The sequence below is a fragment of the Numida meleagris genome, chromosome 5, assembly GCF_002078875.1.
Source record: "Numida meleagris isolate 19003 breed g44 Domestic line chromosome 5, NumMel1.0, whole genome shotgun sequence".
Taxonomy (NCBI): domain Eukaryota; kingdom Metazoa; phylum Chordata; class Aves; order Galliformes; family Numididae; genus Numida; species Numida meleagris.
The window spans coordinates 64,946,534-64,967,504 of NC_034413.1; the positions used below are offsets into that span (position 1 = coordinate 64,946,534).

General features: G+C 36.3%; 1 protein-coding gene across 3 annotated transcripts in view; it reads left to right on the top strand.

The window, feature by feature from the left end:
* MGAT5 (mannosyl (alpha-1,6-)-glycoprotein beta-1,6-N-acetyl-glucosaminyltransferase) overlaps positions 1–20,971 on the top strand; it is a 102,943-nt gene that overhangs the window by 44,369 nt on the left and 37,603 nt on the right. For all 3 annotated transcript variants that reach the window (XM_021397944.1, XM_021397945.1, XM_021397943.1), the window contains 5 exons: positions 916–1,005; positions 11,859–11,930; positions 13,076–13,237; positions 14,834–15,003; positions 15,898–16,032. In XM_021397944.1, the coding sequence (XP_021253619.1) occupies positions 916–1,005; positions 11,859–11,930; positions 13,076–13,237; positions 14,834–15,003; positions 15,898–16,032 (629 nt within the window). The remainder of the gene's footprint in view (positions 1–915; positions 1,006–11,858; positions 11,931–13,075; positions 13,238–14,833; positions 15,004–15,897; positions 16,033–20,971) is intronic.

Genomic DNA, 20,971 nt, shown 5'->3' on the forward strand with positions numbered 1-20,971 from the left:
ATTCTGGTTTGGGGATTTACATCTAATTCTCTGCAAATTGTACATTTTACTAGTTTTGCAGTTGGAAGGACTAAATATGGAAAATCATCAGACTTCCATTGGAAAGGAAAAACAATAAGCTTGCTGAAATTGAGATTTTTTTCCAAACTATGTTTCAAATGTAAGGAGACTGTTAATAGTTGGGCTAAAAGTAAAATTGCTGGATGTTCACGTATAATTATCAAGTATTAAGATGTATTTACTGAAGGTGTAAACAACTGGAAAAGTACATGCAGAATTTTGTTACCTTTTTTCTGTAAATAAAACTCTTAAGCTCTTTTTTTTGTTTTTAGTTTTATTTTAATTTCAGTTTTTTTTATTTTTTTTAAAGATAATCTCTAATTGTTGAATCTCTGGCCTGAATCTTGGTCCATTTTTCACATACTGGATGCGAAGTGCTATGTAATACATCATTTGGATGCTAAAATAAGAATGTAAATGAATTATTTGCTTCTTTGGAAATGTCAGCTTCTTGCCAGAATCAGGCAGATTCCAATCTTTGTAACTCAAACAGCTTGCTACATTCCATTGCAGCTGCAACAGGGGCAATAGAAGTCAACTCCAACCACACCCATACATGTGAATCCTTGAATATATTTTCCTTTTGATATTTGCTTCTGTTTGCCTTGTTATCTTTTTGTATAAACTGTACTCAAATTTGGTATGTAATTACTTCCCCAATGTGATTGAATGCTGAGATACAGTGTGCTGCAAAATATTCCCAAACTTCCTTTCGGTTATTTGTCATTTTTGATTGTTTGGATATAGTGACTCACAGCTTTCCTCTGTTATTTTTGACTTCAGTGGGAAATAGTGTAATTTAGAGTTATTATGTGGTGCTTAGACCTAACAGACTGTATCTTTGTTTTGTTTCAGTGGATGAAAGATATGTGGCGATCGGATCCCTGTTATGCAAGTTATGGTGTAGATGGGTCCACGTGCTCCTTTTTTATTTACCTCAGTGAGGTCAGTCATTTTTTCATCCATTTAAGGGGAACATCATGGTGCCTCCATAGTTTTTGGTAACTATTTGCAAGCATTTCTCAAAACAAATCATAATTTTCTTCAGAAAACCACTAGAACAGAATTAAGAAATGTGTTGCTATTTTTCTGAAGTCCTCAGGTGTTTCTAGCGTGGAGAATCTTCACGTTTATAACTGAATTGGTGTAAATAGCCACTGTTCAGTGAGTTTTCACTAGATATCCTTTTAACTGAAGTATGAAGCTTTAGCATAGATCTTTGCTTCTGAATACTTCTTCTGTTGTTTTCTCTGTAGCTGCTGAGGTAGCAGTAGACAGGAATATTAGGGGAGCTGTTTGGAATGTGAAATCTGGAAAGTGGAACAAGGTGGTAAATCCTCCTAGGAACCATGGTCGTTTACTGATGAGAGACTGTTTGGAATCTATTAACAGAAAATAATAACACCCCAATACCATTATTTTTGGGTGAATTTGCTGATACGTTGGTTAAAGTTTTTGGTATCTATCAGAACCAAAACCCAGTTTTGTACACAGCTGAGTACAGGGCTTGCCCTCATGTTTGTTTGTTTGTTTCTCAAGGATTTCCTGTTTCCTGAGTAATATTTGTTCTCCAAGAAGAAATTTTGTCAATGGAGTTTTACAGTGTGCTCAGTTATTAGCTTGTGGTGTACATGCCAGAAATAGTCATATGTATTTGGTCACTTGAACCTTTCCTTCTTATTAGTAAAATTTTGCTAACTTAACGGCAATTGATCTGGGTAGTAGTATAGATACATAGTGAATTTCTACCTGTAGAAAAGTTGGAGAGCTATTGTGGTTGCAGAATTGAGAAATTTCTTTAATTGTGTAGTTACTGCAAGATTTTGGGGGAATAGGTTGAGTTCTTGAATTCTGTATCTGAGGTTGAAACAGTAAGTCTATTATATAAGTAACTCAGTTGTAATGAAAGCAGATTCTGTTCAGTTACTCATTTAATGGTAGCTGAACTTCTCATGGCATTGCTTTAAGCAGAAGTAATAGTTAAATGCGTATCCAAACTCCTATCTGAAGGAATAAAACATGCTGCCTTGAACCACAAATTTGACTCACTACAGTGCTAGCACTTAGTGATAATTTGTGGGCTATAAAGCTGGGATGGGAAAGTCACAGGATGATTCTTTTATTTATCTTGTTTGTTATAAAAGCTGAGTGTACAGTTTCATAGTAATCTGAAGTTGATCTAAGTTTCTACTGAAAGGTTATGTTTTAGTATTAGTGGAGTTCTATTTTTGCTGTGGTGTACTGTCAGCCAGCTGATGCTTCATGTTTTTAATGCAGATGTATCTTGGAAGTGAGGATACGTGTCAATGGAATGTGAGAATCTGATGTTCTTAAATGACGTATTAAATATTTTATATTCTTGTCACAGTGTTTTCTGTGACAATCTTCTCTGATCATCAGTTTTGAAAACTCTGTTGATGCTGTTAGTTTTTTTCATAATTGATATTTCAGCTCATCCTCGTGGCAAAATGCGAGTAGATGTTGTTCCTGATGCATCTTATGTTTCAGAATGTGACTTTTGCTTGTAAAGATGCAGATAACCACCATTCTAGTGCATCAGTTACATTGCTGTGTTCTCTCAGTCCTAAATGGAGTGCTTCAGCTTTCCAGGAAGGAAGCTGAGTACAGAATATTTGTGTTTTTATAAAATAATTTCTTAGGACTTTTTTGTTATTACGTACTATTTCCAGTTACTGAAATGCTAAATAGCATGGTGTAACTGTGTTGGAAACGTGACAGCTTCCTACATACATGAACGCTTGTTCTTTCACATATGAATGAAATTTCTGAAGGTATAGGGCAATTTGTGAACTCTTCCTTGCCCCAGCCTTTCTTTCCTTAATTTTTATTGTATGTGGTAGCTGTTATTGCTCCAGCAGCTAGGAACCACTGTCTTGGGTCAGGACCATGCTGTATTGTACTCATGTGTTAATGTGCCAAATAGATAGTACCTTCCTCAAATAAACTTCCAAGTCTACAGAGACTAGTACGCTAAGGGCGTTCTGATCTGGAGCTCAGTAGTGACAGTGGAAGTTGTATTCAAATTCTTTTGTTCATCTGAAACTTCAAGACTTCTAGGGAAATTTTGAATCAAACTTTCAGGACATTTGTGAAGCAGGGAAAAGTTACCGCTTAAAGCTCTGCATTCACTAGGTGTATTATTTGGTAACGTTAAATGTCATGTATGTCAGTAAACATTAAGCCTTCTAGATGAAAAATTGTATTAGTAAACTACAGTTCAGTTATTCTTTTAGGAAATCCTATGAGCTGTTGGCTTTTTGCTTGTAGGTTCACAGCTAGCAGGAAGTGGTATGAAGACACCATTTTCATCGTGCTAGTGGATGAAGTACATCTTGTAACTGATAAATGGTGTAAGAAGATTCATTAGGTGTCACTTCTTACAATGCTGTGAAATAAGCTAGTCTATACTGAAATATTGTCTAAATTCCATTAACTGTAGAAGATTGTATCAAGTGCTTTTATAAATATTGTAGCTGTAGAACATTATACATTTTTCTGTCCATTTATGTTGTCTAATCTGCTAGCCAAAATATTTTAGAGGATTCATAGTATTTCTCTAAACCTTAAACCAAGATAATATAGGTAGATTAATTAAAGGACATATTGCTTTTCAAATGTACAGACTGTGTCAATTTACGGAGGCCAAATGGTTGGTTTTTCAAGATTATAGGGATGTGAATTTTTCTTTAAGAAATGTAGAATTTGGGCAACTTCTTGTTTCATAATGGAACAAGAGTGCAATAAGTATCTTCTTCTGTGTGCATATTTGGAAACTTCATACAAAGATCTTATATTTATCTATTTATTTACATTTTGTACCCGTGACAGAATGTAAAACTAATATTGGTTGAGCATGTTATTAACCTTGAGCTTAAATTTGGCATTCTTAATCCTATGATTAATTCCATGATTAATGCCCAGCAGCAGAGCTTGAAAGCTTAAATGTTTGCGAATGCAAGCATGAAATGAAATTCTAATAACACTACAATGTTGTGGATTTATGAGGTGCGTTGGCTCCTAAGGATAACTGGAAATGCTGTTGCAAGAGTAATTTGTCAAAGTGGACAGGGATGAAGAGTTGACAGTTTATAGTGTGGTTGTGCAGCTGAGTGATAAATGTGCCTACAGAGCTCTCAAGTCAAAACTGCTCATTTAAAATACTAAAATGGATTGTGGTTCTAGCAGGATATTAATGTTAAGATTTTTCACTTTAAGGTAGCAGCCTAGGAATAAGATGTTTGTGTACACATCCTCTGTTTGAAAGGGCAGTACGTGCATCAAATTATGTGTGCCTACTTTTGCTCTTAAGATCATATCTACAAATCCAGAGTGACAAGCATGTATGCCCTTTTGTACTCTTCTGGGATCTACTTTTTTCTCCTGAAATAGTTAACTTAGGATATTAAACTCATCTCTCTGTTGTAAATCAATTTCCAACCTGTAAACAAAGGAGCACAAAATATTACATTTTGCTTTGTAATAATAATCAGAAACACAGTGAGACCTAGTAACACGCCAAGCCTTAGAAACAAAGCTAGGAGTAAAACTCAATCTCTGAGTAACTGTTTTGTGCCCTGGTTATGTTGTTAGCATGTGTGTCTGCAAAACAGAACCAGCTTTCTTTTCTGTAGAGCTTGTGCAAGTGCTAGCAGTTCTTGTTTGCTTTTTGTCCTGCAGGAATATGAATAATTGACAGCTCGCTTAACAGCTCTTCTCCGTTTTTCTTCTTATGCCTTGGCTGCTTGAGCAGATTGGCAAAGCATGGTAGCTAAGACATTCAGGTTTAGGTTTTTTATTTAAAGCTGTCCTGGACAGACTTGCAAATAAAGCTGCAAGGCTTTTGAATTTCTAACTTGCTGCTTTGCTGGAGGCACCAGATCACTCCAGGTGTAGGGTGTGCAGTACTCTGTAACTAGTTGAATGCTCTGTAGCCTCTGAGAGACTGGAGGAGATACAAATGTCCTGAAAAGCAAAACTAGGTTTGTATTTTCTGAAACCAGACTTTTATTTCCTGAATGACAGAGCAAGGCAGGGATTAGAAATTGCGAAATTTGTAGGTAAGCTAACTCTTCAGGTTTCTGAATACTTGGAACCTGGTCTCCTTTTAACTATGATACAAACTTATCCATGGAGAAAAGTTATTTCCTCTTAAAATTACCATTTGGTTATAAAAAGACAATTGTTTAACGCTACTCTACCGTTGGCACAGTTACAAATTTAATGGGTGACATTGCTTCTGGGGAGAAACATGAAAAAATGAATATCTAGACAGTAAAAAAAAATATGCTTCTCTGCAAGATGTCAGTTTGCAGCTGAAGAATAAAACTTTTAAAAATATCATCTAGAAAATTATTTTGGGGCACAATTTCACAGCTTAACAACAACAACAAAATTGGAGGGATCTTAATGCTCCCTTTCTTCATCTAGACATTCCCTTCCTCTGAGGGGACTGCCTGCCACACAGGGGTGGGACTGCTGCTGGGCAGCTGGCAGCTGTAGTGCAAGGTACCACAGCTCAGGGAAGCTCCCTCTGTTTTTGTTCTTTTACTTTCTGAGACTTATGTGCTGGAGCTGGGCAGATTTCATGAAAGTCCCAGGCTTTGGATCTCCAACTCACCTTTCAGGTACAAGCACAATGTTTGGTTCTCCTTTTCAAATTGAATTCAACACTTCAAAAGACTAAAGTTGCTTCAGTGACCAGTCTTTGAACTCCTGTAGCTTTTGCATGGCTCCTGCTGTACCACTGGAGAGAAGTCTTATTTTTGGTTCTTCAGACTTGAAAGAAACAGAATGCATGTGGTTTGGGTTTGTTTTTCTTCATTTGTTTATTTTACAGTAGTATTGTTCTTTACACTGCTACTTTTGCTGTGGGAGGTATAGAGCAGAAAAATGCAAACTGAAGGTGATATTGGATGTGGATTTGTTCCCAGAATGCAAACTGTAGTCTGAAGCATGTTTTAGTGAAAACATGTGGTAGTCACAGTTTTACAGGTTCCTTAAAACCCTGTGGTTTTGCTACTTTCTTCAGTAATCTAGTTTCGATGTCAAAGTCCCATTTTCCCAGCTGCTGCTGCATGCATCAGATAGTTTCTAATAGTGAGGTGAGTTAACAATGTTTTGCGTTTCTTCTGTGCAGCATGACAAAGAATCATAGAATGGCTTGGGTTGGAAGGGACCTTGAAGATCATCAGGTTCCAGCCCCCCTGCCACAGGCAGAGTTGGCAACTGCTAAATCAAGTACTAGACCACGTTGCCCAGGGCCCCATCCAACCTGGCCTTGAACACCTCCAGAGATGAGGCATCCACAGCTTCTCTGGGCAACTTATTCCAGCAGCTTACCACCCTCTCGGTGAAAAACTTCCCCCTGACATCTAACCTAAATCTTCCTTCCTTTAGTTTAAAACCATTCCCCTTCGTCCTATCACTATCTATCTTTGTCTTATCACTAAAAAGTTCATTTCCCTCGTGTTTATAATCTCCCTTTAAATATTACGGCCATAGCATTAAACCAACTGTCTTAAATACTAGACATTGTACGTGTCCAACGCACTAATCTTATATTTTTGTTACCCTTGACAATTCCTTTTCACTCAGTGTGGCCCGGGCGAGCCAAAAAGCTGGACACCCATGAAATACAGCACGATGTCAGGGAGAAAAAAAAAAGGGGGGGGGACCAGAATAGTACCCTTGTCTGAAATGTAAAGCTTCAGAAACTTGAACTTCTTCAGAATCAGACATGTCTCCCTAAGAAATTGAAATGCTGATGATGTTCAGTACTTTGTCCCCAAGTCATCTATTAGCATATTGGCCTGGATTTCAGAGACTGGGGCTCAGTTATCTTTTCTATGTTGTGCACTTTTTAAAAGGGATTAGCATTCCTCTGTCTTGCTGGAAGATGCCTTAGATGCCAATGTAAGAGAGAAATAAAATTAAGCATACACTGCTGAAGTTAGATAAGAGCCCATTTGGGATTGCCTGTGGAAACAAACACCCGATGTTACCTGTATTCACTTCTCAGTTTCACTGAACAAACAAGCAGTCAGCCTGTACACCACAGATTATTTTTCACATCTTTAGAATGATTACCTAGCACTGAGCAAATGCTAGCAAAACAGAGATTTTTCAGCTTCTGGAAGTGTGAAGAAAGTCAGCTTCCTGATGGGAGCAGTTCTTTTGCCTCAAATTCATAAATGGCTTTTCTAAGAGAACAGTGAGCTCTCAACATGCTGTCTAATAAATTTAAAGATGCACTGTCCTTCACTGGTTGTTGCAGCACTGTTTATTTCCTGCCCTGGAATTGACATGAGATACTTCATAGCAGTGCTTCACCGCGGATTCAGTGACGCTGAGTAATAACCACTCATCTCAAACGTAAAGAAACTGGTTTTGGTTTCCTTGCAGATGGGCTGCACCTGCCATGCAGAGGATCACAGGCTGAAGATTATGCCAGGTGTCTAGAGACTATCCTTCATCTTCTGCTTCGTTAAACTCTATTACTCTTTGAAGACTTAAAGAACTTTCTGCAGTTGTGGGAGAGCTTCTGGCAGAGCACTCATTCCACGTGGAAGGTGCCCAGACTGGCCATGCTAAAGACAATTGCCAGATTATTACAAGTATATTCAAGTTCCTTGCTCTGTCATGTAGCTGAGCACTGCAGTCCTGAGATCTCTCCTGTTTCATGACAGGAGAAAGGAAAATTTTTTCTTAGAAATAAGGAAAAATTATTGGGACAGATATAAGCTGTAAAGGCTTTGTGAAACACGTTTTTTCTGATTTCCTGGGTTTGTTTGGGGAAGTGATCTTGGTGTTTACTTACTCATCCGCATGCTATATAACAGTAAATTCACTGTGAAAGTGGATTGTCTATGATGGGGGACTAGAGAAACTTTAGTTGTTTAAGCAGTTCAGTACACTTCACCAATCTATGTAATTGTGTTGCACTTAAATTTTGGGCTTCTAAAGTACCATCCAACCTAATTTTATGGAGCCATCTACATGCATTCTAGGCAGCACTGTGTCTGCTGTGATGCCAAAACAGGCAGGAAATGCTGGTCTTCTCAGGTGGACTTAACCTTAGGTCATACTCAAGAGACTATGCAATGCATTTGATTGGCAGTGAATTCAACACTAATTACAGGAGGCACAGCTGTACTTACTCATAAATATGACAGGAGAAAGATAAATATAGTCTGATCTGAATAATTGCATGTCACTCATCTGAAAAAGGGCAGTCTTTGAATCTTCAGTTGCTGCTTCCCAACAATCTTCTTTAACTGCTGTTCTGTGCTCTGATACCACATCCTTCCTATCAAATCATGTGTGTAGCAGTGTAGCAATTGGTTGCTATGGAGAGAATAACACGGAAAAAGAACTGCTGCTAACCCTGTGAGAGAAACTTCATCCTGGAAAGGGGGGAGAGGATGTCCTAGTTCCTTCTTCAGAGCTTAGTTTATGCATTTTATTTTCTTAAATGATCAAATAAAATACGTAAATGAGTTGAACAGCAAGGTCTAAATACATACTGGTGCCCTCCTTCATCTGGCTCAAACTTCTGGCTTTTGGCTACGTGATTATCTGTACCCAAACAAATACAAAGCTGTAGTATTTGTACACTTCTGATGGAGATTTCATCTAGATACACTTTAGCGATCTAATGACAAGGATTACTTCTGTAACAGTATGGCACAATACCATATTTCTAATTTCATACTTCAGCCTTAGGCATACGCGGTAACTTCTTGCTACTTATAATCATAAACATACACGTATGTATTTGTATGTTATTATCCACGTGCACTTTTTCCATTGTGCACGTGATGTAATCATAAAGATTCCTGGCCAAGGGCAAGATAAGCTTTAATGCTGTTGCATTTCCTGCACACTTTGTTTTGTTGTTAGTTAGTGATACAATATGAAATTAATCAAGGCAGTATTTTTCTTTTCATGTCCCACTGTATCAGCTTCCAGAAAATGTTTTGCAGCACAAGTCCTTAATTTAGCCCCTCACCTTCCCACTATATCCCAGCCACGTTCCTAGTAGTTTTAATGAAAGGTGATCAGCAGATCCCAGCAGAGCAACTTTCTATGAGTATCGTGGGAGCAAGGGGAGAGAGAAGCAACTTCTAAGCATCACATCTTTTCAAGGAGCACGCAATGCTGTCAGTGATTACTTACTGCATAAGGCTAAGGAGATTGAAAGCCAAAGAGATCCTTAAGCCAATGTGAACTGGTCAGTCATTCCTCACCTTTCTTTATCACATCTGTAGTTAGAAGTTAGTACTCAATATAATGAAGCCTAGGATCTACTTGTGTCAATATTTATGTCAATAAATCTGGAGTAAACAGCATTAAATTTTCACTGGTATTTGCTGGAAGAAAGATTGTTTCATGAGCATCCTCTTGCATTTTTTCATTAAATGTAGCGCTTACCTTTGTTTACAAAAATGTTGACGTTTTTGGCAGTGGTTAACACATGAAACTGAGAAGAGTATCTGTGAGCCTTGTTCAGAAATGAGTACTTTTATGGACAGTGTGTAGTCATGCAAGGCAACCAGGAAAATTACTTCACCACTCTAAGTTTCATGTTTAGTTATAGGAATCCTTGTGGCGTTCTGTGTGAAAAACCCTGAAGTCATTAATTGAAGTGGCAATACTTGGTTCTTTATTTAAAGAAAAAAAAAAAGGCACTTGTTTTCTAGGTCATATGAAGTTCTCATGAAACTGTAGCTCCTGCCAAGAGCTGCAATTAGAAGTAGATCATGGGATTAAAAATGAGAAATTGCATGTTCTGGACAGGAAATGCCGAAGTGTTCAGTTTGATTTAGAAAGTATCACACGAGGCAAGAGAGGCAAAGAAATGATAACATCTGTTCTACAAGTGACTTCTGTTCAGTGAGCTTCAGTATTGAGTGTTTGAGTTTTATGACTTCTTTCCATCACTCTAATCATGTTCTGATTTTCCTTTTAGTTTCTCCTCGAAACATGACATATTAATTCCAGTTCACTCATTAATTATCTGTAATATTAACTCATGTTCTGAGCAACAGAAGAGCATTTTGGCTGGTTTTGTCATCATAATATATTCTTCCTGGATGCATGCATGCCCCTGATCTTTACTGACCAAGAGTATCTTAACATCCAACAGCCCTAAGTTTATGAGCTGCTGGCTTACAAAAATAAACACAGTCCTTTTTCTATAAGAGAATGCTTATGCATTCTTCCTACCGCATTTATCAGTCCTGAAATAACAAAACAAGCAGACTTTGAAGAAAATGTGTTAAAAACCTTCTGATGAGTTAAGCTGTTGTTTCTTTTTTCAAATGAGAAAAGGAATTCTCAAAGTATCCGTAAGGAAAAATGAATGCTAGACCAACAGTGTACTTTGTATCTATTCCTGAAATGCTTCTGTGAGCAGAATTACTGTAATTTAGTTTGGATTAGAAAGATGATGGAATATTTCTAAAAGCACAAAAGTACTGTTTGTTTCTTGGTCAGCAAGATACTCAGCTTGGAAAAATCTTCAGTTCCTTTAGATCTGTGGTGGCGGGGTGTGAAATACATGAGCCAGAAAAAGAGCATATACAGTAGTACTTGAAATGTTCTATCTTGACCTATAGGTCAATTTTAATGATAGGAAAAATTCAAAATTACTCGAACGGAGAGAGTGAGAGAGATTGGGACTGTGCATTTTTAATTTAGAGCTTGCAACACCTTTCTACAGTGATTTACAAGTTACGTTAGGACTATTAATTGCTACACTTTCTACAATCTTTGCAGAGCTGGAGACCAAGGAGTAATCAGGTATTTCACACTAAGCTGATCAGGTCATTGCTTTCGATGTTGCATTGAATATATGGAGTAGATTAAGTTGTAACATTCAAATTAAAGCTTTTATTTAACTTGTCCAAGGAACTTAACCTTGCTGCGTATCTTCTTTTTAATGAGGTTATGATGCCTGTTAATTTATTATTTTCATGTAATTGCTCCTCTAGGTAATCATTTGGTACAATCTTAAGCCCTTAATCTTTAATACTTCAGGTTTATTGCAGCATGATTAAGCTAAAATGGTGTTTTGACAGATCTGTGACTGGAGGGACCCTTAAGAGCAACCCATGATTTCTGGTTCTCTTCAAGTTGTGAATTTAACCAGATTTTTTTTTCTAGAAGGTGACAGGAGAAGTATTGCATTTGCATCACATGTTTCTCTCAGAATTATGGCTATTAATACTTGTGTTATTATTACATTACTTAACAAATAGGATTTTTTTTAATTCAAGGAATTAAAGGAATACAAGGAATTTTGCAACTACCTTGTAGTTTTCTTGTTTTCTTGTTTTTCCTTGTGTTCCTTGTTTTTTATCAATCTTTTTCATAAACATATCCTAGGGACATGGCAAAATGTTCAAAAATATATGTAGTTTTGAAGTTCTAGAAGCATTAAAAACTTAGTGCTTTTTGAAAGCATTTAGGGACTGCTCAGAGAAATCACCTTTAGAGCATTTAACAGCTGACCTCTGACTTGAGTTTTCTCTCATGTATTCATTATTATGAACTAATGTCTAAGTGCTGCTTTTGCTTGTTGCAAGGTTAAAAGTGATGAATTGCAGAAAGCAATCTTAAAAGACAGGTTACAAAAGGCAGTTTTACCTTGCAGTGACTTACTGATCAGCTGATATCTTATTCAAACCACAGAAAAGTGTAATGTAAATGCAGTCCGAGTTGGATGAACAAACTGAAAGTAGAATAGAATGATTTATTTTCATTTGATTGTTTTACAGGTTGAAAATTGGTGTCCTCGTTTACCTTGGAGAGCAAAAAATCCTAATGAAGAAACTGATCAAAAGACAGTGGTAAGAAAAACATTAAAGCGTAAAAGCAGTTCAGTATTGTTGTTCCTGCAAAAGATTCTGGAATCTTGTTTCACGTGAACACTAATGAGACTAGAATTTACCATTGCTATTCCTTGGGTCCTCAAAGCTCAAAGGGAAGAATCCTTGGCTGTATATATGTAGCTCATCATGTATTTTCTTCAATCATACTGCAGTCTTGGTGGTAGATTTTCACTAAAAACATTTATATGTTTTAGGTTATGAAACACTGTACACAGATAGTAAGACACAACTCCAGTAGACTCTTGACCAGTATTAAGTGACCATATTGTCACGTCCTGCCATTGGTCCTTTACACATATGTGAAACTGTCCATTTTTGTTGTTCCATAAATCTGAACTTTATATATAGCAATGCTATAATGGAAGAGCCTCGTATCAATTTCAGTTTTGTAACTTTATGATTTTTTTCCTTTAGAAACAACCTCATATGTTCTTGAGGTTTTAAAATTCTTGTAACCTAATTACGTAGCACATAAGTATTTTAAAATAATTGCTGAGCTGCATGTGAACATTGATTATAAAATGTAGATGTAGGCTCACTTATGGTCTAAAAAACAATTGGTTTTAGATCAATTTAGCTTTAAAGCTAATATTTCCTTTTAAAGTATTACTGTAGTAATGTTTAAAGTATTAGTGTAGTAAAGTTTCTGCTTTAATGATATTGTCAGAGACTTCTTTGCATTTTGAAGATCCATACTATATCTGAATCCTCAATGCAACTTTCTGAATTAATATTTTGTTCTAAAGATGCTTTAACCTCATTTTGCAAACACAAGAGCAAAGCCAGATCTTGTACTGCAGAAATAGATACACTCTGAAATGCCACAAATATATTCTAGGGCAACCAAGTACTACTAATCAAAGTAACTATTGCATATGGTTTAGAAATGTCTATTTAAATAAAGATATCTTAAATATTTGAAGTAAAATCTCAGCTATACTTTAACATAATTAGTATATCTTTTTTCTATTGTTGGTATGTTGTTTTTTTACAAGTAAGTAAAGCTCAGAATTCACATTTGGGGATTTTCATCTCTTCTGGAAGGTACACAGTTTAGAGAATAACTTCTTTTTTGTCTGTTTTTTTAATTTTTTTTATTGAAGGCTGAAATTCGTATCAACTTTGATCCTCTCTACAAAATGATGTCAAGGCATGAGGAATTCAGGTGGATGATGTTACGTATCCGACGAATGGCTGATACCTGGATTGAAGCAATTAAATCACTTGCAGAAAAACAAAATTTGGAGAAGAGAAAACGAAAGAAGGTAAGTTAAAACATTTTCTACTCCTGACATTTGCAATCATTTAGCCTTCTGTAAGCTTCTTTTTCCAGAAGCAACTTTGGTGTAGGAGTATCAAATACGTCTGAATGGCTCATGTTTGCCTTTTTTCAGAGGGTATTTTATTCTTTTAAATTATTTTTACAATGGGGCTTTACACATAGTTTTATAAATGTTTAATGAGTTAGCCTTTGAAAAAATTTTCTAATCTCTTTAATCTTCAGTTAAAGAGAAAACTATACGGAAGGTTCTACAAAGAGGAACTGAATTTAACACAAACTGATTACATGGAAATGTTCTAGATAGCTGTGGAAAATAACAGTTGTACAAAATTTTAAATGTCATCTTTGTTTTGGGATGGAGGAGACTTTAAATTGATCACTACTTGTGATTGGATCTGTTTTGACCTGTAGTGAGTCCAGTTTAAAGTCTGTGATACTCTTGAAATCAAAATTTCTATTTTGTTTTCATTTTTTATTTTAATTTTCTCATTACCTCAACTTGTTAAGATAAAGCCAAATGTTGTAAACACAATGGTTTCCCTTCCCGCCTTGTGCTTCCTGGAGCCAGCTCTGAGTGGCAGTCATGATCCTACCACATTTTAAGCTTACCTGACCACAGCTTGGCTCCTTGCTTGTGGTTCATGGTCCCTGCATGAGATATAGGCTCCATGCTGTGGCTCTCAGGTTTGTCACGTACCACAGTGCTTGAGGTCGCTCACCCTCTGTCAAGGAGCAACGCTTTGCTTTCAAGCAGCAATCCAGCCTGCTTTATAAAGAAATATAGCATCTGAGAATACAGTAACTCAAAAAGAAACAGAAACAGTGCTGTCTTGTTCAGGCAGCTTTGATGGGATGTTCTAGTGCTTATTCTATGCTTTTAAAAGCCCTTTAAGGTTGCTCTGCAAAACACGATTATTTCATTTTAATTTGTCCAGTTCTGGTTTAGAACAAAATGTTTTTATGAATGTTACATTTTAAAGAGTGAAGGAGAAGTGTTTTGATGTCTGGGGGGCTTTGTGCTTGGCACTATATGTACCAACACTCAAATAATAATCCGGAGACATAGTGAAGTATTAAAGTGTTTGAAACTGAGCTGAGCTCAGTTAGAAAGTTAAGCACAAATGTCAAGGAACTGCAGAGAGCACTCTCCTCCAGTGTCACTCTTATGAAGTCTTTCCTAGTTTTTGATGGCTTGTTCACAGCAACATACCCTTCCTGAACTAAACTGTTTTGTTGCATAAGCAAGTATATCTAAGTATATCAGAATACAGATCATTTTGTGAATAATACCAAATTTGGGGTGTGTTACTGATCTGATGGCATATAATAATGCAAGTAATGTAGTAACATTCTTACAGTTACTGAAGATAAATTATGAATTAAGTTATTTACAAGGTCTCTGATTCAGGTGGAGGTGTTGGATTGTTGTTGTTGATTGCTGGGTTTTGTTTGGGCTTCGTGCTTCTTTGTGGTTTTTTTTCTGTCTGTAGGTGGTTGGAATTTAAGAGAAAGAAAATTCTGCGAAGCGTGCTACCCGCGTGTTTAATGTCAATAAGTAACATACAACTTTTATTTCCAGATTCTTGTTCATCTGGGGCTTTTGACAAAAGAATCTGGATTCAAGATTGCTGAGAATGCGTTTAGTGGTGGCCCGCTTGGTGAATTAGTCCAGTGGAGTGATTTAATTACGTCTCTCTACTTACTGGGCCATGATATCAGGATTTCAGCTTCACTGGCAGAGCTCAAGGAGTAAGGAGATTACTTTCAATTTTGAAATGTGAATACAAAGGGGAAAAAAAAGGGAAACTGTAAACTCTTGAAGCTTCTATTAGCGGAGCATATGATTTCTTGAAGGATGAAATGAAAGTGATAATTCACTAAACAGACAAGATTATTTTCATGAGCTAAATATATGTGCTATGAAAAAGATAATGTGTTTTCATTGTAGCTTCAGACTCCCGAGACTTCATAAATGAATGTTGTAAAATTCAAACTAAGCAGCTTATTCTTTAACATCCCAGGTGCTTTAACCAGCTGCAATAAGAAATTTTATTCTAATTCTGTGTCCTCTTCTTCAGTTTATACTATTATTCACTCAGTATCTGATTTTTAAAATAAAAGGTTTTAATATTTTGAAGTATTTTTAATGTAGTAATTGCTTATGTTAGGTCGAAGTGCTGCTTCACTCATCTTTCTTTTGCTGTGCATTAGGCAGACAGCATTAGACCATATTACATCTATTTTAAGCTTGAGAACATACACCTTTTCTGTAGCTTTTCATTTTTTATAACAAACATAACAGCATCATTTTTAGTTCTTACACCATAGAGCTGTCAACAGTAGTCTGAAATTATTTCCCATCACTTTCAAAACACACAATTTTTAAACATTCTAACGATATTACTTTTTTTTTTTTTGAAGTACAGAGTGTTTTAGTAAAAATTAGCAACTTACTGATGTATAAACAGCTCTTTAATGAATGCTGAGGATTTGAAGCACTTGAATATTGTTACACAGCTGATTTGTAAAAGAAAAGACTGGCTTTTTTGGAAAGATTAATTATTTGTGTAAATAATAAAATAGCAAGAAATCAAGGTAGTTCTGAAAGTAATACTTTTCTGTGTTCCTTCTTTATTTGTTTAGAATTATGAAGAAGGTTGTAGGTAACAGATCTGGCTGCCCTACCCAGGGAGATAAAGTTGTAGAACTCATCTACATTGATATAGTGGGACTCACTCAGTTTAAGAAAACCCTTGGCCCGTCGTGGGTGCATTACCAGTAAGTATAATAGTTATTTGGCCTCTTAACTTGTTTGTTAAAGAACTGCTATTGAATAACACACCAAAATACTGAAATGAATAGATTTACATTCATTGGAAATTATTTAAAAGTGAAAATGTTGTTCTCCGTTGCCCTTCACCCTTTGGAATAAAGAGACTGTTACTTCTTTGTTGCATATCCCCTTTACCACTTCTCCCAGGTAAGTCTGGAATACTTGTAGTAGATTGAAACATTTTCATCTCAGTGAATTATATCATATCATGGAATAATCATCTTTTCTTACCCTCTCTTCTTTATACCAACACCCTCAACTTTTGTCTCATAAGGACTGAAAGATTATTGAATTTTGTAGTTTAGTTGGAGTAACCCAAGCATGTTTTCCTTGTCAGTATTTCTAGCCATACAGATTTATCTATTCAGATTTTATTGCTCAATGACAGTGTAGTATTTTCTGTCTCATCCCTAAAAATGCAAAGGAGAGAATTGTCTTCAGAATTGATCTAAAGAAAAAACCTGCTAGTAATCATGCTTACTGTTGCTTCCATAATCTATTAACATGAGGAATGGAAGATGGTGGTCAGAAGAAGTTGCTTTGAATGGTCTTCTTATTGTCTGTAGTTATAGAACCAGATTTATTTCTGTTAATAACTTGAAATCAGTAAGCTTCATTTGTGTTGCACTGATATTAGTCAGCATGAAATAAAACAAACTCTAAATTTCTGACTTTGAATTTTCTATTCCTAATTGAATTAGCTGTTTGTGATCCATAAAGTCCAGTAAATCTCACTTGGCAAATGCTATTGAAAGATGTTCTCTGAAGGAAGAATTGTTTTCCATCTGCCTTGGGATTTGCTAGAGCCTTGCATCTTTTCAGCATAATTTTAAAGGAGAGTACTGTGATCAACACTGCAGATTAGTTTACTCCTAATCTCTTTTTTGAAGCAGAGGAGTAAATGGATATTCTGGTTTCCAGGAGTCTACTAATAAAGCTAATCTCATTTTCCACTGAGCTACAGTTGGTTGTCTGTCTGCCAGCTGTAATTGTCACTAGACAGTAATATTACAGTATTATAGTCAGGATATAAAACCATGGGTATAAATTGAAAATGTTTCTTCCCTATCTTTTTCTAGATTTCCTACATGGCATATTCTGTAGCAAAGATATGAAGATATGCCATGACATTGAGATGATCACATTAGATCTTCAACTTTTGTTGTTTGTTTCAAGAATCATTAAATCTTAAGTGATCAGTCTGTTTTTCATTGATTTCTAATATGTAGTAATGACTGACTTCTCTGTTTAAGGAGAGTAGAATTAAATTTAATTTAGGTATTATACGTAAATTAAAATTAACTTGTATACTACCTTAGGTAGTATTCAAGTTTTTGATATGCTTTTGAAGAAGAAAAATGGATAATTTAATAACTCTTTTGCAGCACTGGGTATCAGAGGATTGAATAGGACCTCATCTGGTTTATACTGATGCTGAAAAGCAGATCACATATATTTATCCTTCTTGAGAGATTTTTTGCCAAAAATGCCATAACCATTCTTTCATACAGTTATACTTAAGAGTCTTTCTCATCCTGATTTCTTGCAAACTTCCTATTCCTGGTTGTTCCCCGATGGTTCTGGAGAATAAATTATTTCCTCCCTTTCTCTTCTTGCCACTAGAATACCTTGTATACTGCACTTCCTTCAGTTTGTTTTTGTGTTTTGTTTTTTTTTTAAATAAATAAATTCGAATGTTTGGGTCACTCCTTTATAATTCAGATTTTCATGGCATTTGTTGGGGATGTCTGTTGTTACTTGGTGTTATTCTCCAAGTTAAATGAACAAGACAGGGTATAGAGTCTAACAGAGACTACCAGAATTGATTAGAGCAGATGAATTAATTCATAGTTTCAAGCAAGCTATCTCCTGTTTAAGGATCTTATTGCAAACCTTTTTTTCTTTAGTATCGTGAGTTATCCCATAAAGTTTGTAATAATAATAAAATTTTTCAAGTTTCAGGGTAAGTCTGGTATAAAAGACCACATTTACATGTTTGTGTTAAGTCACTCCAATAAAATAAACATTACCATAGATGTAGCTGCCTTAAAGCTGTTGTTCTTTACATACTTTGCTTCCTCACTCATTAGTATGCAATGGCAGCAGAAACGATTGCCTTGTCTTGAAAGAAATGTTTTGCTTTACACTACAGTTTTTCAGCAGACATGTGCTGGTCAGCTCAGTCTGTTTCGTGCAGACTGGAGCCAACTATAAATAAATTAATGTTTGTAATTCACTTAGTTTGGAATAGAGTGGAAGAATAAACCTCTGCCTGCAGTCCTTTCATAAAAGTACTGTATGTAATCTTTGTGAGAGCATGAGCCCCAAGGAAGGTTTTGGCAATCTGAAATCAGGTTCCTAGAACTACCAGCTCAAAAGAATGACCTGCTCTGAGAGGTGTTTCTGAGCAGCTGAAATACTGCTTTGTGCTTTTGAGGTCTGTAGCACCAGCAACTGTTGGTAGTACGTGTTTTATCTGTGGTATAATTTTGCTGTAAGTAGCACAAATATATCAAGAGATCTCACTTTTTGAGTGCACATTATGTTCAAGCAGAAGAATGCCTAGACATGCTATGTTTTTCAGTTTTCATGTCTGGATATTTAAATGTAGTTTACGTGCAAGGAAGTAACATAAAAATTAGTATCTTATTATAGTTCGAGGAATGCAACTCATTGCTTTTCTTATCACCTGCATCCTCCATACAGCACAGATGAGTCTGATATTTTTTTCATTTTGCTTCAGCCTCTCTAGCTATGACTCACTCCATATGCCCAAAATCTAACTGGCTTTATTCTTGAAGCAAATTAACATGACAAGTATCCTGAAAAATGAGCAACATTCCTGCTGTTTACATATTTTCTAGAATACATCTGTTTTAGGAGGAATGTTTCTTGACTAAGTTTTTACATTTTGAAATCATTTACTGAGTGTCCTTAAAGATAATATGCCAACAGCAGGCTCTGTGGACACACAAGACATGAGCTGCTCTCGGTCTGGTTGGTGCAGGTTGGCCATGAGCCCATATACTCTGGAGCCCATGTATCGTGCTGGCACGTTGCTGTACCAGAGCTCAGTGCACCTACAGAGCTTCCACACCAGAACTGGTTGGGTGTTGACCAGATTGCTCCCAGGAAAATGTCTGCTGTCTGTCTGTAGCCGCTGGCATATGCATGCCCTTCACTTTATACTGGCAGAAGCTTTGGTTGCTGACAGTGATGGGTACTGCTGGGGCGGTATTGCTCACATAGACAAAGAAGCGGCACAAAGAGAGAAAAAATGTAACCTCAGGTGTAAGAAGAATGTGCACAAATGTATGTAAATAATTCCACTGGAGCAGTTTATGCTAAGTTTAAAAAGGGTGATAATCCTGGATTGCTTCTGTGTGTTTACATCAATGCCAGAAGAAAGAAGACGTTAATATTTCTATTTGCTACCCACCGATCCTCTTTAAAACTCATCTGTGGTTTGTAGAAGTCTTCTGACGATGAGAAGAGTGCCTTCTGGCACATTCACTGTAAAATACTCAGTGGTGTTACACCAGTGTGTCAAAAGACAATGCTCTGTTCTCTGATAGTGATGTACCCCTTGCTTTCCAGTTTTTAGGTGTGAGAGAAATGTCATACTTGATTTTAGATACTATCTAGCTTCATTGGGTTGCAAATACAGATATAATGTACCAGTTCTCAGTATTTCCAGTATTATCTTTGTGAAATCTGAAAAATGGTTCAGCTTGGTATTTTAAAGAGGAGATACGTGACAGTTTGGTTTCTAATCTGCTGTGAGTCAACCAATTGTGCCACTGAGTAGCTTAATCAGTCTGACACCAATCATTTCTGGTGTGATCTTTCTCTTGTCTTTCTGATTTTCTTCATGCCCTAGCACTGTAAACACAGATTTTGTTTTCTCTGCTTCCTTGTTTAGGTTATTTTCAGTTGCATTGCATTTCTCATAGTACTTCTTCAGAATCCCTGTTTATGTTATGCATTAGTACTCATATATCTTACATCCAAATACAGGATAAAGGGAGGAAACAAAGCACTTTGAGATGATTGCTTGCAATGCAGTGCTCCTTACGTGTATGATTAGACAAACGCCAGTAGTGCTGCAGTTTTTCAGTAGCTCTCGCCCATTTTCTCATTTCTCTGCACTCATGTACCTGTCCATTTGCTGTACGTTTGGTAAGAATTCTGTTTCAAGGCTTGCCAAGATATAAGAGGGCTTTTATTACTCAATGAGTCATCAGTGCAGAAGTTTTTTTGGTCCTGCTGGAGTATTTTGTGTAATGCAGAGATAATTGCTACTGTTGTAAAATATTTTCATTGAGAATAGTTGACATAAAACACTGCAGAGAAACTGATTTGTCAGCTTTGTTGTTTTGTGAATCGTTGTATATTTTGACTTTTTGCTTGAAAGATCTCCATGAAGATTTAAAAACAAAGTGAATTGGCCCCATTTGTACTCTTGTATACAGCGGTGTCATTCCATATGGCAGTGTAAAAGTTGCTGTTATGTTGGGTTTTTTTTCACTTTATATGGACTTAGGACAGATATAGGACATATATTGAAGACTTGGAAATGGAGCTCCTTTATTAGTAACTTTTACAGCTCTGTTTTGTGCCGTATACAAGCCTAGTGACACGGTGTGCCATGGTGAGTGTTCATGTCTTTATATCATAATGCAATGTGGCACATAATGTTACACAGCCTGTATAAATCTTTTTGACAGACTTTGTTACTGGAGAGCTGAAGAATGGAAGAGTCAGCAGTGTAATGGAATTCATTTGCAGCAGACCTAATGGTCTGTATAACTGCTGCAAATAAAGTTCCTGTCCAAACCATATCAAAGGTTTACCAGGCTGCATTTTCAAATTGTAGCTTCTTGA